Here is a 15,811-nt window from a genome sequence, read left to right as displayed (position 1 = left end):
ACCCCTTTTCCTGCCATCGAAACGTGACAGTTAGATTAACAAGAACTCAAGCTTTCTGACAATATCAGATGTGTCTATGTCCTGGGAAACTTTTCTTGTTACTTACAACCTCATGCTAATCGCATTAGCCTATGTTAGCTCAACTGTCCAGCAGGGGACCCACCAATCCTGAAGAAGTTTAAATGTGCAACCAGAGGGGAAAAAAACTCTAGACCACCTTTACTCCACATACAGAGACGGTTACAAAGTTCTCCCTCGCCCTCCATTTGGCAAATCTGACCATACTTCTATCCTCCTGATTCCTGCTTACGAGAAAAAATTAAAGCAGGAAGCACCAGTGACTCGGTCAATAAAAAAGTGGTCAGATGAAGCAGATGCTAAGCTACAGGACTGTTTTGCTGGCACAGACTGGAATATGTTCCATGATTCTTCCGATGGCATTGAGGAGTACAGCACATCATTAATTGGCTTCATCAGTAAGTGCAACGATAACGTTGTCCCCACAGTGACCATACGTTCATACCCCAATCAGAAGCCATGAATACAGGCAACATTCACACTGAGCTGTTTCAAGGAACGGGACTCTAACCCGGAAGCTTATAAGAAATCCTGCTATGCCCTCTGATGAACCATCAAACAGGCAAGGCATCAATACAGGACTAAGATCGAAACGCACTACACCGGCTCCAACACTCGTCGGATGTGGCAGGGCTTGCAAACCATTACAGACTATAAAGGGAACCACAGCCGAGAGCTGCCCAGTGACACGAGCCTACCAGACGAGCTAAACTACTTCTATGCTCGCTTCGAGGCAAATAACACTGAAACATGCATTAGAGCACCAGCTGTTCCGGACGACTGTGTGATCACGCTCTCCGCAGCCGATGTGAGTTAGACCTTTAAACAGGTCAACATTCACAATGCCGCAGGGCCAGACGGATAACCAGGACGTGTACTGCGAGCATGTGCTGACCAACTGGAAAGTGTCTTCACTGACATTTTTAACCTCTCCCTGTCCCGAGTCTGTAATACCAACATGTTTTAAGCAGACCACCATAGGCCCTGTGCCCAAGAACACTAAGGTAACCTGCCTAAATGACTACCGACCCGGAGCATTCACGTCTGTAGCCATGAAGTGCTTTGAAAGGCTGGTCATGGCTCACATCAACACCATTATCCCAGAAACCTTAGACCCACGTCAATTTGCATACCGCCCCAACAGATCCACAGATGATGCAATCTCTATTGCACTCCACGCTGCCCTTTCCCACCTGGACAAAAGGAACACCTATGTGAGAATGCTATTCAATGACTAAAGCTCAGCGTTCAACACCATAGTGCCCTCAAAGCTCATCACTAAGCTAAGGACCCTGGGAGTAAACACCTCGCTTTGCAACTGGACTTCCTGATGGGCCGCCCCCACGTGGTAAGGGTAGGTAGCAACACATCCGCCACACTGATCCTCAACACAGGGGCCCCTCAGGGGTGCGTGCTCAGTCCCCTCCTGTACTCCCTGTTCACTCATGACTGCACGGCCAGGCATGACTTCAACACCATCATTAAATATGCCTATGACTCAACAGTGGTAGGCCTGATCACCGACAGTGACGAGACAGCCTTTAGGGAGGAGGTCAGAGACCTGACCGTGTTGTGCCAGGACAACAACCTCTCCCTCAATGTGATCAAGACAAAGGAGATGATTGTGGACTACAGGAAAAGGAGGACCGAGCACACCCCCATTCTCATCGATGGGGCTGTAGTGGAGCAGGTTGAGCGCTTCAAGTTCCTTGGTGTCCACATCACCAACAAACTAACATGGTCCAAGCACACCAAGACAGTCATGAAGAGGGCATGACAAAACCTATTCCCCCTCAGGAGACTGAAAAGATTTGTAAACAAAACTGTAAACTTAGAATTGAAATTAAAGTGGATCATCCCGTTTCTGTAGAACACGGTTTTATCTTACCTGTAAATGGCTTAGTTCCAAATAATTGCATTTCTAAATTTGATAATTAGTTTTATCAAAGTAGAGCTGCAGTTTAATTTATTAACACCATTTCTGACCCTAACCATATTAATTTCATCTCGTGTAAACGTTCAAATAAATCCTGAAAGTGAACTCAGTTGATTCTCCCCGCCTATCCACTAACACAAATAAATGTTTAATAGTATCCATAAAACATCCGTGGGTGATGTTTTCAAAACACAACAGTGCAGTGTATGGGGTATTAAAAGTGTTTCTTGGTATCACATCTCTGCAGTATTTAAAACTGACTTTGCTGTTTTACAGGTGTGATAAGCAGCACAAGGCTTGCCTGGGTGATAAACAAGTAGGTCAGTGTTATTGAGACTCACAGGGACAATTTAAAATCGAATCAAATTTTTCTGGTATGGCACTGGGGTTGGACAGAAGGAACATGGTAAGGGTGTTTGGTAAAGATGTAGTTTAAATGAGATCCCTTCTAGGTCTGTCTCCACTCTTAAACACAGGATCAGGGTTGTTCTATCTATTTAGAGACAATGAACTGATGGGCTTTGGTTTGATTTAGAGGCTGTTGGGTATGTGTGGGGTGCTGAACCCTGGATCTAAAGAGGATCAGAATACTGAAACCCAAAAAATGCATTCTCGAACATTTGTATAATTTCAGCCAGTAGTTTTGAAAGTGGTGCTCACGAGCCAAAAGTGGTCCCCATTTGTGTACTGTGTCATCCATTTCATGTGATATGTTACGTATTTTGCAATATGTGTGATATGTTACAAATCCAATTTGTGCAATAAGTTACAAAGTTGGATCCCGGAGTGCATCCTTAAGTGGTTTAGATTTAGAGAAGAAGAAACATGGGCATACGGACCTCCTTTTCTTAAAACACTTATCCCTTTCTTTTACAGCCAACCCACTGCCCTTATTGTGTAATTTTCCATTGTACGATATGTAGATCATTAGCAGATCAGCTTTCTAATCCATCTAAAGATGGAGAGTCCTGCTGGTATGAGGAAGTGGCTGCCTTTGACTTCTCCACCTCCCAGTGGTGTGTAGCCTGAGAGTTGGTGTTTGCTCGAAATCACACTGATATAGGGTCACAGGAAGTGTCTGAGCCTAATGGTCAGTGTAAACAGAAGACATTTGCACTCTCTCTGTCCACCAAATGATAAATTACCTGTTGCTATTCACACTACTCCAAGCCCATAGCCCACTGGCCATCCGATCACAATATCACTTGATTGTGATCTGTGTGTTGGTTCAGTGTCTGGGTGTTTTTGTTGAATCTGTGGGCAGATGTCACAAATTCCCTGAGTGATTTTCCACAGTCGGTTTAAATCACTTTATTAAACAGGTTGTTATTTTGCTCCTGCCATGTCAGTACAGCTGAGACCAGTTATGGGTGACTTACATGTGACCTGCCCCAGCCTGACTGGTCAGATGAATTATACAGGTTGAGGAAGTTGTGTAAACCTGCTACTGAATGCTGGTACCACTGGTACTAGCAAATAATCTTCCATCAAAATGGCCTATGGCTTTTAAGTATGACAGAATATTGGTAATACCCCTAGACCGCCACTATACACACCGAGGAGTGATAAAGAATAGAAAAGGGCAAATCTAAGTCTGGTAGGTCTAGTCTGTTAGCCAGTATAGTTAAAAGGCAGGTGTTATTATCAGTGGCCCGTGAAGACAGTGTGGATACATAAACACAAAAACAGGAGTGTAAGACCAGTTCCAGGCTGTGTCACACATCTTGCTTATTTTTAGGTGCAGGTGCAGGGTACATGTCATGAAACAAAATATTGGTTATGCCACCTAGTGGGTGTTACGGATACATATCCTGTGTGTGTGTATTTGTTTTCTCTCCTTCTGTCCTAGTCACAGGTGTCACTCATCAGTCGCCAATCAGTCGCCACTGAAGACACACCTGCTCCTTTTCTCTTACCCAATCACATCCCCTTTCCCTTGGTTTAAAAGTATCCCAATCAGTTCTCTCTGGAGATCTCTCTTTTGTTTTTGCACCTACATGTCACTTTGTCTGTTACAGTGTAGTGTAGTGTAGTGTAGTGTAGTGTAGTGTAGTGTAGTGTAGTGTAGTGTAGTGTATTGTTATGGTGTATGACTGTTTGTTGGTGGGAAAAAGGGATAACCAGCGAAGTCGCCCATGGGCCTACATTACCCGCAGGAAAACAGTGTCTAAATACCCTAGTTAGAACTGGGTGGACCACGCACTGTATTTTTGGTTAGTTAGCTAGCTGTTCTTAAAGCAGGCTAGACTAGCTTAGGGGTTTCTTTGGATATTTATTATTTCTTTCCTTGGGTCCAGCTCAGGCCCTTTTTCCCACAGCCCATTTACCGTGTGTTTGAAATAAACCTGAAGTGTTTGACAGTAGATTTAAGTTGTCTGTGGTTTTTCGTTCTCACTGTTACTTTTTCACTGGTGTGATTTGCATGAGATATGTCACGAGTCTCGTTTCCATCCCCCATAGACTGCAGGGAAAAAGGGGTTCGTAACAGTGGGTTCAATCATGAATAGCATTACTGTATAATATCTGATCATGAGAATACATTAGGTCTTAAAACACTGTGATAGCTGCCAGCAGTTATAGGCCTAGGTTATGCTCTTATTTATTGATGATCGATTGATTTAATGAGAATGCTGTATTCTAAAGGCAAAGTATATTTTGGAATAAAAAATTCTGGATCTTGAACATCTTTGATATGACCGGCTGATCATCACGTCCCCCAGCCCATGTACCTTTTCCCATTTTTGGAGTAGGTCTATCTGCGGACAGCACACTGGGCAGCGGCATTTGGGGCGAGGCATGTGCGATCTACTACACACTGTCTGAGCCCACCAAGTAGTGCCATGCGAGAGCTGGGTTCAATAGGGTCTGGCTCCAGCAGATATGTGTACTATCAAATATCTAAATCAAATAGAATTGTATTGGTCGAGTACACATATTTTGCAGATGTTATCGCGGGTGTAGCGAAATGCTTATGTTCCTAGCGCCAACAGTGCAGTAATACTTAACAATACACGCAAATCCCCCAAAATTAAAGAAAGGAATTAGGAAATATAGAAATACTGTATATGTATATGATGGTGTGTACAGACATTATCGACAGTATATAAATAGAAAAGGTGTGTACAGCAGTAGTTATATAGGATGAGCCTTGACTAGAATATAGTGTACACAGTGCCTTCAGAAAGTATTCATACCCCTTGATTTGTTCAACATTTTGTTGTGTTACAGCCTGAATTCAAAATGGATTAAATCGATTTTTTCTCACCCATCTACACACAATACTCCATAATGATGAAGTGCATTTAAACAAAAAATCTGCTCATTTATTGAAAATGAAATAAGTATTCACACCCCTGAGTCAATACAAGTTAGAATCCCCTATGGCCGTGAGTTGAACTGTGAGTCTTTCTGGGTAAGTCTATAAAGGTTTTGCACACCTGGATTGTACAATATTTGCACATTCTTTAAAAAATTCTTCCAGGTCTGTCAAGTTGGTTGTTAATCATTGCAATACAGCCATTTTCAATTCTTGCCATAGATTTTAAAGCCGATTTAAGTCAAAACTGTAAGTGGGCCACTCAGAAATATTCAATGTCTTCTTGGGAAGCAACTCCAGTGTATATTTGACCCAGTGGAGGCTATTTTAATTCTGTACAGGCTTCCTTCTTTTCACTCTGTAATGTAGGTTAGTATTGTGGAGTAACTACAATGTTTTTGAGCCATCCTCAATTTTCTCCTATCACAGCCATTCAACTCTGTAACTGTTTTTAAGTCACCAATCCCTGAGCGGTTTCCTTCCTTTCTGTGAAATGAGTTAGGAAGGATGCCCGTAACTTTATAGTGACTGGGTGTATTGATACAACTTCCAGTGTAATTAATAACTTCACCATGCTCAAAGGTATATCCAATGTCTGCTTTTTAATTTTTACCAATCGACCAATAGGTGCGCTTCTTTGTGAGGAATTGGAAAACCACCCTGATCTTTGGTTGAATCTGTGTTTGAAATTCACTGCTCGACTGAGGAACCTTACAGATAATTGTATTTGTGGTGTACATAGTTGAGGTAGTCATTAAAAAATCCCGTTAAACACTATTATTGCACACAGAGTGAGTCTATGCAACTTATTATGTGACTTGTTAAGCACATATTTACTCCTGAACTTATTTAGGCTTGCCATAACAAAGGGGTTGAATACTTATTGACTCAAGATATTTCAGCTTTCCATTTTCATTTTGAAAAACTTTGACATTATGGGGTATTGTGTGTAGGCCAGTGACACAAAATCTTAATTTAATCATTTTAAATTCAGTCTGTAACACAACAAAATGTGGAAAAAGTCAAGGGTTGTGAATACTTTCTGAAGGCACTGTACATAAGAAGTGGGTAAAACAGTATGTAAACATTAAAGTGACCAGTGTTCAATGACTATGTACATTGGGCAGCAGTCTCTAAGGTGCAGGGTTGAGTATCGGGTGGTAGCCGGCTAGTATTTTTTTTAAATTTAACTAGGCAAGTCAGTTAATACAAATTCTTATTTACAATGACGGCCTACCCAGGCCAAACCCGGGCCAATTGTGCACCTCCCTATGGGACTCCCAATCACGGCCGGATGTGATGCAGGCTGGATTCAAACCAGGTACTGCAGCGATGCCTCTTGCACTGAGATGCAGTGTCTTAGACCACTGCGCCACTCAGGGAACCCAGTGGCGTAGTGGTGACTGACTAAAGTTCAGGGCATGGTACTAGGCGGAAGCTGGTTAGTGGTGACTATTTTACAGTCTGATGGTCTGGAGAAAGAAGCTGTTTTTCAGTCTCTCGGTACCAGCTTTGATGCACCTGTACTGTCTCTGCCTTCTACATGGTAGCGGGGGGAACTGCCCTTGGTCCTTGACAATCTTCTTGGCCTTCCTGTGACACTGGGTGCTGTAGAGGTCCTGGATGGCAGGTAGTGTGCCTCCGGTGATGCATTAGGCTGGCTGCACCACCCTTTGGAGAGCCATGCAGTTGCTGACGGTGCAGTTGCTGACGGTGCAGTTGCCGTTCCAGGCGGTGATACAGCCCGACAGGATGCTCTCAATGGTTCATCTGTAGAAGTTTGTGAGGGTCTTAGGGGCCAAGCCACACTTCTTCAGCCTCCGGAGGTTGAAGAGGAGCTGTGCACCTTCTTCAACATACTGTGTGGATGGACCACTCCAGCCCCCTCTGTTGTCTCCTGAAGTCCACGATCAGCTCCCTAGTTTTGTTGACGTTGAAGGAGAGGTTATTTTCCTGGCACCACACATCCTGGCACAACTCGTGTGTAAACTTGATGATTGTGTTGGAGACGTGAGTGGCCACACAGTCATGGGTGAACAGGGAGTACGGGAGGGGGCTTAGCGTGCACCTTTGTGCGGCCCCCATGTAAAGGATTAGGGTAATGGAGGTGTTGTTGCCTACCCGTCAGGAAGTCTAGGACCCAGTTGCACACGGGGCGGAGTTGCAACCAGTCAGGATGCTCTCGATGGTGAAGCTGTAGAACCTTTTGAGGATCTGAGGACCCACGTCAAATCTTTTCAGTCTCCTGAGGGGGAATAGCGTCAGCATGGTGAATGTGTTGTTGCATTTATAGCAATGGTTATCAACTGTACTGCAGGGATGGAATGTAAGTTGCAGAACATTTAGGTTGTGGTGGTAGCTGCAGAGAGGTATTTGGGTGTACGAGACTTGACAGCAGAAGAGGTACAGGGTGTGTTGGTTGGTGGTGTACTGTCCTTTCAGGCTGTTGGCCTGAGGTAAGATACATTTAAATAATAGAGTAGGGTGGTGTTTTTTTTGTGAGTGTAGGGTTAGATGGTAGGGTATTGTTTTCTTCTTTCATTTTTTCTTTATTATTATCCCCCAAAAAATCAAGCAAAGTAAAAAGGAGATATACTCCAGTGTAGTAGGTGGCGGTAATACAACATTTATTGGATGCCAACTGCCTCATCGAAGAAGAAGAAGTCAACTACACGAAGAAGACGTATTTCCGCCTACTCAGTCAGCCCGCCTAGTCTATCAGCTCCCCCTCCTTAATGTTAGTTAACCAGCTAGCCTAACATACAGTTGTTGTGGCTAACAAAGCTAATAACAATTGCTAGCGTGTACTGTAGATAGTTAGCTATCTCGGGGCTTGGCTTTAATACCGGCGAAGGCATAATAAGATAATTATTGTTGTTTATTCCTGTGACGATAAAATGGCGGAAAAGCCAGAGGCTGGAGACAGCGAAGACGAGGTTGAAGATGTTTATGAAGTGGAGAGGATTATTGACATGCGAACGGAGGAGGTACAGTAACAAAGCAAGCTTGTTGTTAACTGAACGTTGCTGCTAGCTAGCAATCTACAGAATTTGACAATGACAACAATAAACACTAGGAACCGTTTTGTATTAAACTAAATAACGTTATATGGCTAGCTAACGCAGAGAAACGCTCAAATGTCCACGCACAGTTGACTGATGTATAAAATAAACAGTTAGTTAACTAGCCAACCGCAAAGGAAATGTCAATGGCTGCACAACTTTGCCCAGGCATCCGACGCCCCCCTCTTTGCACGAACATTAAAGCTTGGCCAGACAGACTGGTGTTATTCTTTCATCCACTGGACTTCAGCCAGTCCCACTTGCAGAGACTTGCCAAATAGAACAAACCCTCCGTGTTAACTCGTGTACAAAAAAAAAAGGAAATTAAATGTATGCATTCACTACTGTAAGTCGCTCTGGATAAGAGCGTCTGCTAAATGACAAAAATGTTTTAAAAAAATGTAAAAATGTACAACCAACTCATAACTAGCTTTAACTGTCCGTAGTAGGCAGCTGCAGAAAACTATATTCTGCTGTCATCTTTGTTTTTGTTATGTTGGCCATATATATTGACACTGTCTCTAGACATGTTCTATCTTCGAGCTTACTAAATACATTAGCAATGACGCTCCTTTTCCCACGGTGCATAATACAATGGTACACACCGTTCCTTTTGACGCCTATGACAATAATGAACAGGTCTTGGTGTTCTACAATAATGAGTCGACTTTCTTTGAGTTGTGGGTACAGCCAGGTGTCCTTGCAGAACATGACACTGGTCTCTTCTTGCTGGGTTGCACTGGTTATTCAGTGTTGCAGAACTGCATATTAGTTTGACATGGACCAGCTACTTTACCTGATTGACAGCCACAATAACACAGTGTAATCCTAATACTATAATATTGTAATGTTTTCTTAGAAGTATGCAGTCATTCAATGATCCAAATTCATTGGTGTAGAGACAGTGTCTATCATATTTCTTACACCAATTCAATGCTTTTATATGTATTATCAAATTGTATTTGTCATTTGCACTGAATACAACATATGTAGACCTTACAGTGAAATGCTTACTTACAAGCCCTTAACCAACAATGCAGTTTTGAGAAAAATATCAACAAAAAAAATCAGAAATTAAGTTACAAATAATTAAGAGCAGCAGTAAAATAACAATAGCAAGGCTATATACAGGGGGTACCGGTACAGAGTGAATGTGTGGGGCACCGATTAGTCGAGGTAATTGAGGTAATATATACATGTAGGTAGAGTTATTAAAGTGACTTATGCATAGATAATAACAGAGAGTAGCAACAGTGCAAGGGGGGGGGGGGGGGCAATGCAAGTAGTCTGGGTAGCCTTTTGATGGGCTCCCGAGTGGCGCAGTGGTCTAAGACACTGCATCTCAGTGCAAGAGGCGTCACTGCAGTACCTGCTTCGAATCCAGGCTGCATCACATCGGCCGTGATTGAGAGTCCCGTAGGGCGGCGCACAATTGGCCCAGCTTTGGCCGGGGTAGTCATTGTAAATAAGAATTTGTTCTTAACTGACTTTCTAAATTATTATTATTATTTTTTTTAAATGGCATGGGGTAGAAGCCTCTTGGACCTAGACCTGGCGCTCTGGTACCGCTTGCCGTGTGGTAGCAGAGAGAACAGTCTATGACTAGGGTGACTGAAGTCAATTTTTAGGGCCTTCCTCTGACACAGCTTGGTATAGAGGTCCTGGATGGCAGGAAGCTTGGCCCCAGTGATGTACTGAGCCACACGCACTACCCATTGCGACGAACCATCAAGACGGGGTGAACAAGTGGGAGCGAACAACAGAGGAAGTGAAGAAGTGCACACTTTGGCGAAAAGGGGGTGGGAGGACTGGAGTTTGGCTAGGGTTTGTCTTCCCCTTGTCTGAGAACGGTTTGTAAAGTCCCCTGAGAATCAGACAGATGGCAACCACATTTCAGTCTGGTGAGATCACTGTACTACATACACTACACCAGGGATCATCAACTAGATTCAGCCCGCGTGCTGTTTTTTTATTGGTCAGGTGGCCGGAACATAATTACAAATCATTTGTAGACTGCAGATTGACCACAAGAAGCCCAAACAGATATGTTTGACTAAAACATAATCATTTCTTACCTTTGTATACCAGCACATCGTGTCTCTCTTATTATGCGTGGGAATACTTGAACTTATGTCCAACAACAAAAAATTACACACACATTATTTTTTTTCTCTAAAAACGTGTGGGGCCAAATAAAACCATCCATGGGCCAGTTGGGGAACCCTGCACTACACCACAGAAAAGAGCTGCTGTGTTGCCACACAAGATGGACCAGAAGGCTCCTCTGCAAACAAGTGTGTGTGTGTGTGTGTGTGTGTGAGAAATGGAGAGAGAACGGGAGAAAGAGAGGCTTGTCTGAGGCTTGTGTTTGTGATTGTCGCTCAATAGCAATTCCGTGAAAAACCCAGCCCCAGCAAAGCTCCGGAGGGGAGGGCAATATTGAATGAGAAGGAGGGGTGTGTGTGTAGGGATAGGGGGAGGTCTGGTGTCATTCACACAGCCAGTTCCTCTTATGTAACTGCTTTTGAGCTGAGGCATGAGAGTGGGAGAAAGGAAAACAAAGCCTCTGAGGAAGATGGAGTGGGGAGAGAGCAACCTGACTCTTTAAAAAAATAAATATATTATTTATAATCACAACAAGCCATGCACTGTGCTACAGTCACACTTGTACCCCACTTGAACCAGAACACGTTATTCACATGATCCAAACAAGCAAAGTCTCTCAAATTGTCAGAGAACTCTGCAGCCCCTGTCCCTTATTCCCTCTGACTAGAGCTCTCTGTTGTCCCAGTTCACTGGATAGGAGGGTGGGGACTGAAAATACTGGCTGTGTGCCACAGTGCTAAACACAGCCATTCAACTGAATGTGTGTTTGTCTCAGACGGAGCGGTCTATGAGTAGGCATGGGTCAAATCAAATGTATTTGTCACGTGCTTTGTAGACGAACAGTGAAATGCTTACATACGGGTCCATTTCAACAATGCAGAGTTAATACACAAGGAGTACCGGTACAGAGTCTATGTGCAGGGGTACGAGGTGAGGTAATATGTACATGTAGCAGGAAAATGTGATGTCGGACATTTATCGGCAGCGTTTGAATTTACCTGACATTTAAGAAATGTGCTGGACCCATGTGCATTGGTTGCATAACCTGATTAGGGCGTGCACCCACGGTTCTCATAATGACAAATCACATTTAGTTTATGGTAATTCATCGTAACAGAACATGCAACTTGGATACAGCGGCATGTGTCATTCTTACCGAATTTCGATGAGCAATTTGAAGATGTTAGAAGACATTGGCGGCGAATCCATAAGGCTAGTGGAAGCTAAGCTTTCCTTAAAGTACATTTAATTAAATTGCCAAAATGATATAGCCTAATTAGCTTACTCCTGTTTATACAGAAATCAAATAATTTAAAATAAGCTACTACACCAGAAAGCATGATTTGGCCACAGAAGATTATTAGCTTTATTTTAAATCGCATTGCCTACAGTCGGAAGGGCCCGCAATTTGGGCATAGTGTGCTGCAAATTCCGTATAGATGATTGTTGAGTTGCGACTGTCAGTGAAAAGTGGAGAGTCAGGAATATTGCAATATTTAAACATACAATCGCAGAATAACTGTTTGGAAAACAAATGGCTATTGCTGTAAAGAGAAGGCAATGAAGACTCCAATCTGTCTTTTAATGATCAAAATTCTCAACTTAATTGAGCGAAAAGTATTGTGTTTTATTAGCTCCAGCGGAGAACATTGGTCATATCCCCGGTGAGTGTGCATATTCACTGTCTGGATTATTGTGTCGGTGCCCAATGATAAAGAGGGCATTAATATCCTCCATCAGGTTAGAGGGACGTCATATTGTATTTGTCTCCCCTTTTCGTAGGCCTAATATATGGATCAGACAACGTTGTTTTTATTGATCTGTTTGTCAGTGTATTTGATATAGCCTAGGCCTACTCCAAGCCATTACACGCATTGAACAGTCTTTTTGCCAACAGTGATTGAGTTATGTTATTATCTAATCATCACATTAGGAATAGTAGGCTATCTTACATAAGTCTGCATTTTTATGGTGAAAAATTTCCCCAAAGCTTGAAATCCACACGCCGCATGTTAGAATAACTGCCCAGATTTTTGGCTCCCGAGTGGCGCAGCAGTCAAAGGCACTGCATCTCAGTGCTAGAGGCGTCACTGCAGACCCTGGTTCGATCCCGGGCTGTATCACAACCAGCCGTGATCGAAAGTCCCATAGGGCGGAGCACAATTGGTCCAGCGTTATCCGGGTTAGGGGAGGCCTGCGGTAGGCAGTAGAGGTCGACCGATTTAATCGGAATGGCCGATTTAACCTTTTACGGCTAGGGGTTCCGCTAGCGGAACGTTTTGACAACATCCGCTGAAATGGCAGAGCGCGAAATTCAAAAAAACTTCTTCGAAATATTTAACTTCCATACATTCACTAGTGCATTACACCAAATTAAAGCTTAACTTCTTGTTAATCTAGCCACCGTGTCAGATTTCAAAAAGGCTTTACGGCGAATGCAAACCATGCTATTATCTGAGGACAGCACCCCATCAAACAAACACATGACAATCATAATTCAACCCGCCAGGCGCGACACAAAACTCCAGAAATAACGATATAATTCATGCCTTACCTTTTGAAGATCTTCTTCTGTTGGCACTCTATGTGTCATAAACATCATAAATGGTCCTTTTTGTTCGATAAATTCCATCGTTATATCTCCAAAATGTCCATTTATTTGGCACGTTTGATAAAAAAAAAACACCGGTTCTAACTCGTGCAACATGACTACAAAATATCTAATAAGTTACCTGTAATCTTGATCCAAACATTTCAAACAACTTTCCTAATACAACTTTAGGTATTTTTTTAACGTAAATAATAAATAAAATTTGAGACGGGATAAACTGTGTTCAATACCGGACGAAAACAAAGTTGGGCGAACTTTCAGGTCACGCGCCCCAACCACAACAGTACACTAGACTCGACCCTCGTTCTGAACAGCCATACTTCTTCATTACTCAAAAGAAAAACATCAACCAATTTCTAAAGACTGTTGACATCCAGTGGAAGCGATAGGAACTGCAAACATGTGCCTTTAGAAATCTAGATCCACATAGAAAAACCATTGAAAACACTGTCACCTCAAAAAAAAAAATCCTGGATGGTTTGTCCTCGGGGTTTCGCCTGCCAAATAAGTTCTGTTATACTCACAGACATAATTTTAACAGTTTTAGAAACTTTAGAATGTTTTCTATCCAAATCTACCAATTATATGCATAACCTAGCTTCTGGGCCTGAGTAGCAGGCAGTTTACTTTGGGCACGCTTTTCATCCAAAATTCTGAATGCTGCCCACTATCCTAAAAAGTTAATTAGGGCTGATTTGAAAGTTTTCATAACAATCGGTAATCGTTATTTTTGGACACCGATTCTGGCCGATTACATTGCACTCCACGAGGAGACTGCGTGGCAGGCTGACTACCTGTTATGTGAGTGCAGCAAGGAGCCAAGGTAAGGTGCTAGCTAGCAATAAACTTATCTTATTAAACACAATCAATCTTAACATAATCACTAGTTAACTACACATGGTTGATGATATTACTAGTTTATCTAGCTTGTCCTGCATTGCATATAATTGATGCGGTGCCTTTTAATTTATCATTGAATCACAGCCTACTTCACCAAACAGGTGATTTAACAAGCGATAAAATTGTCTCTGGCCAATTGTCCGGCAGAAAAATAAAAAATCCCATTGCGATAGAATTTAAGCAATAAAGCCAGAGAAGGTGTGGTATATGGCTAATATACCACGGCTGGTTTGAGTCCTGAATGCTGATTGGCTGACATCCGTGGTATAACAGACCGTATACCACAGATATGACAAAACATGTTCTTTTACTGCTCTAATTACGTTACTAACCAACTTATAATAGCAATAAGGCACCTTGGGGCTTAGTGGTATATGGCCAATATACCATGGCTAAGGTCTGTATCCAGGCACTCCGCTTTGCGTCTTGTATATTAACAGCCCTTAGCTGTGTTATATTGGCCATATACCACACTCCCTCCTGCCTTATTGCTTATTTAGCCTATTCATTGATGGATATACCAGTCGATGTAAAAACGTGTGACTGGTAATGCTTATCTGTCTAGGTTAATTTGCATAATCTAGTGGAATTAAATTGCAGTTAGTGTACAGTATATTTCTTATGTATCCTATTTATCACACGTGCACAACATACAGAGCCTTTGAGTGGAAAATCTGTCAGACGGTACAAGAGCTGCTGCTGCAGCATCTTGTGGTGCTTTCAAGACAACTGGGAACTCGTAAAATACGAGGTGAAATCATGACATCAGTGATCTTCAGTTCGGAAAGTCGACGCTTTAGAAAGAGTCCAGAGTTCCCGAGTTGGATGAGCGTTCAAAACGATTTTCGGAGCTTGTTTTTTCCCCAGTTACCAGTTAGTTGTCTTGAAAGCACTGAAGTCGGAGATTTCCGAGTTCTCAGTTGTTTTGAACAGTGCATCAAATGGCAACGGAAGACTGGCTTCATCAGCACGTCACACATCACTTTGCAATGAGCTGGAGGCGGTATGCATTTTGAAAAAGTACTTAATTGTTTGAAACCTGAACATTTTAATACATATTATGAGGCATGTCTTACCTTGCTTCAAAGTAGCGTATTAGATCTCCTCTTTTTCATATTTTTTTATGGATATTTTCATCTCTGTCACATGAAACCGCTTGCATGTGCAGTGCCTATTTGACAACGGTGTTTTCCTGCTAATTGCATTATGGAATTAACATTCGCTCATAGCCTACTGCCTTGTGCACCTGGCTACGTTTATAATGTGAAGAAATAATAGTTTCTCAATTTAAAGCTAAACGTTCTGATCTGTTTCATCAGATTCATTGCTTTTTAACATTTTATTATGTATCCTAGGCCTACTGGTTGTATGAATTTGGGAGCTGTTGTTCCACAACTGTCCAAGAGTCGGCTTTGGAATAGGCTTCGACAAGCTGACCAATATAATTCGTAGCCTAAACTTTTCTACTATAGTAGATTGAAATGTTCAAGTGATTTTGCTGTTCATTACTTGTCTTGTTGGCTGAGGAAAAGTAAATGCGGACTGTTATTCTAACATCTTCAAAGTGCACTTCAGAATTCGGTAAGAAGAACCGCACATTGTTGCATCCTTGACTTGCATGTTCTGTTAATATGAATTACCATATTCTAAATGTGATTTCTGTCATTCTGAACACCGTGGGTGGATGCCCTAATCAGTTTACGGACCCAATGCATATGGGATTGGTCAATTTCTCAAATATTCGGTAAATTAAAATGTTGCGTGTCAACTGTCGGGTGCCAGATTCTCCTAATGGAATCCCT

At 42.4% G+C, this 15,811-nt stretch overlaps 1 protein-coding gene across 4 annotated transcripts in view; it reads left to right on the top strand.

Moving 5' to 3' along the window:
- The first annotated feature begins 8,005 nt into the window (after positions 1-8,005).
- Positions 8,006-15,811, top strand: part of LOC106582063 (M-phase phosphoprotein 8) — a 63,416-nt gene continuing 55,610 nt past the window's right edge. For 3 of the 4 annotated variants that reach the window (XR_001323236.2, XM_045704669.1, XM_014164767.2), the window contains exon 1: positions 8,011-8,317. Coding sequence is in view for 3 of the 4 variants with exons in the window: in XM_045704669.1 (XP_045560625.1) it covers positions 8,228-8,317 (90 nt within the window). In the remaining variant the exon portion in view is untranslated. Of the gene's footprint in view, positions 8,318-15,811 lie in introns of all 4 variants that reach the window. The other variant, XM_014164765.2, reaches the window with a different exon arrangement.

Source organism: Salmo salar, chromosome ssa21 (assembly GCF_905237065.1).
Source record: "Salmo salar chromosome ssa21, Ssal_v3.1, whole genome shotgun sequence".
NCBI lineage: Eukaryota > Metazoa > Chordata > Actinopteri > Salmoniformes > Salmonidae > Salmo > Salmo salar.
Note: the sequence above shows the minus strand (reverse complement) of the source record. Positions and strands in the feature narration are given on the sequence as shown.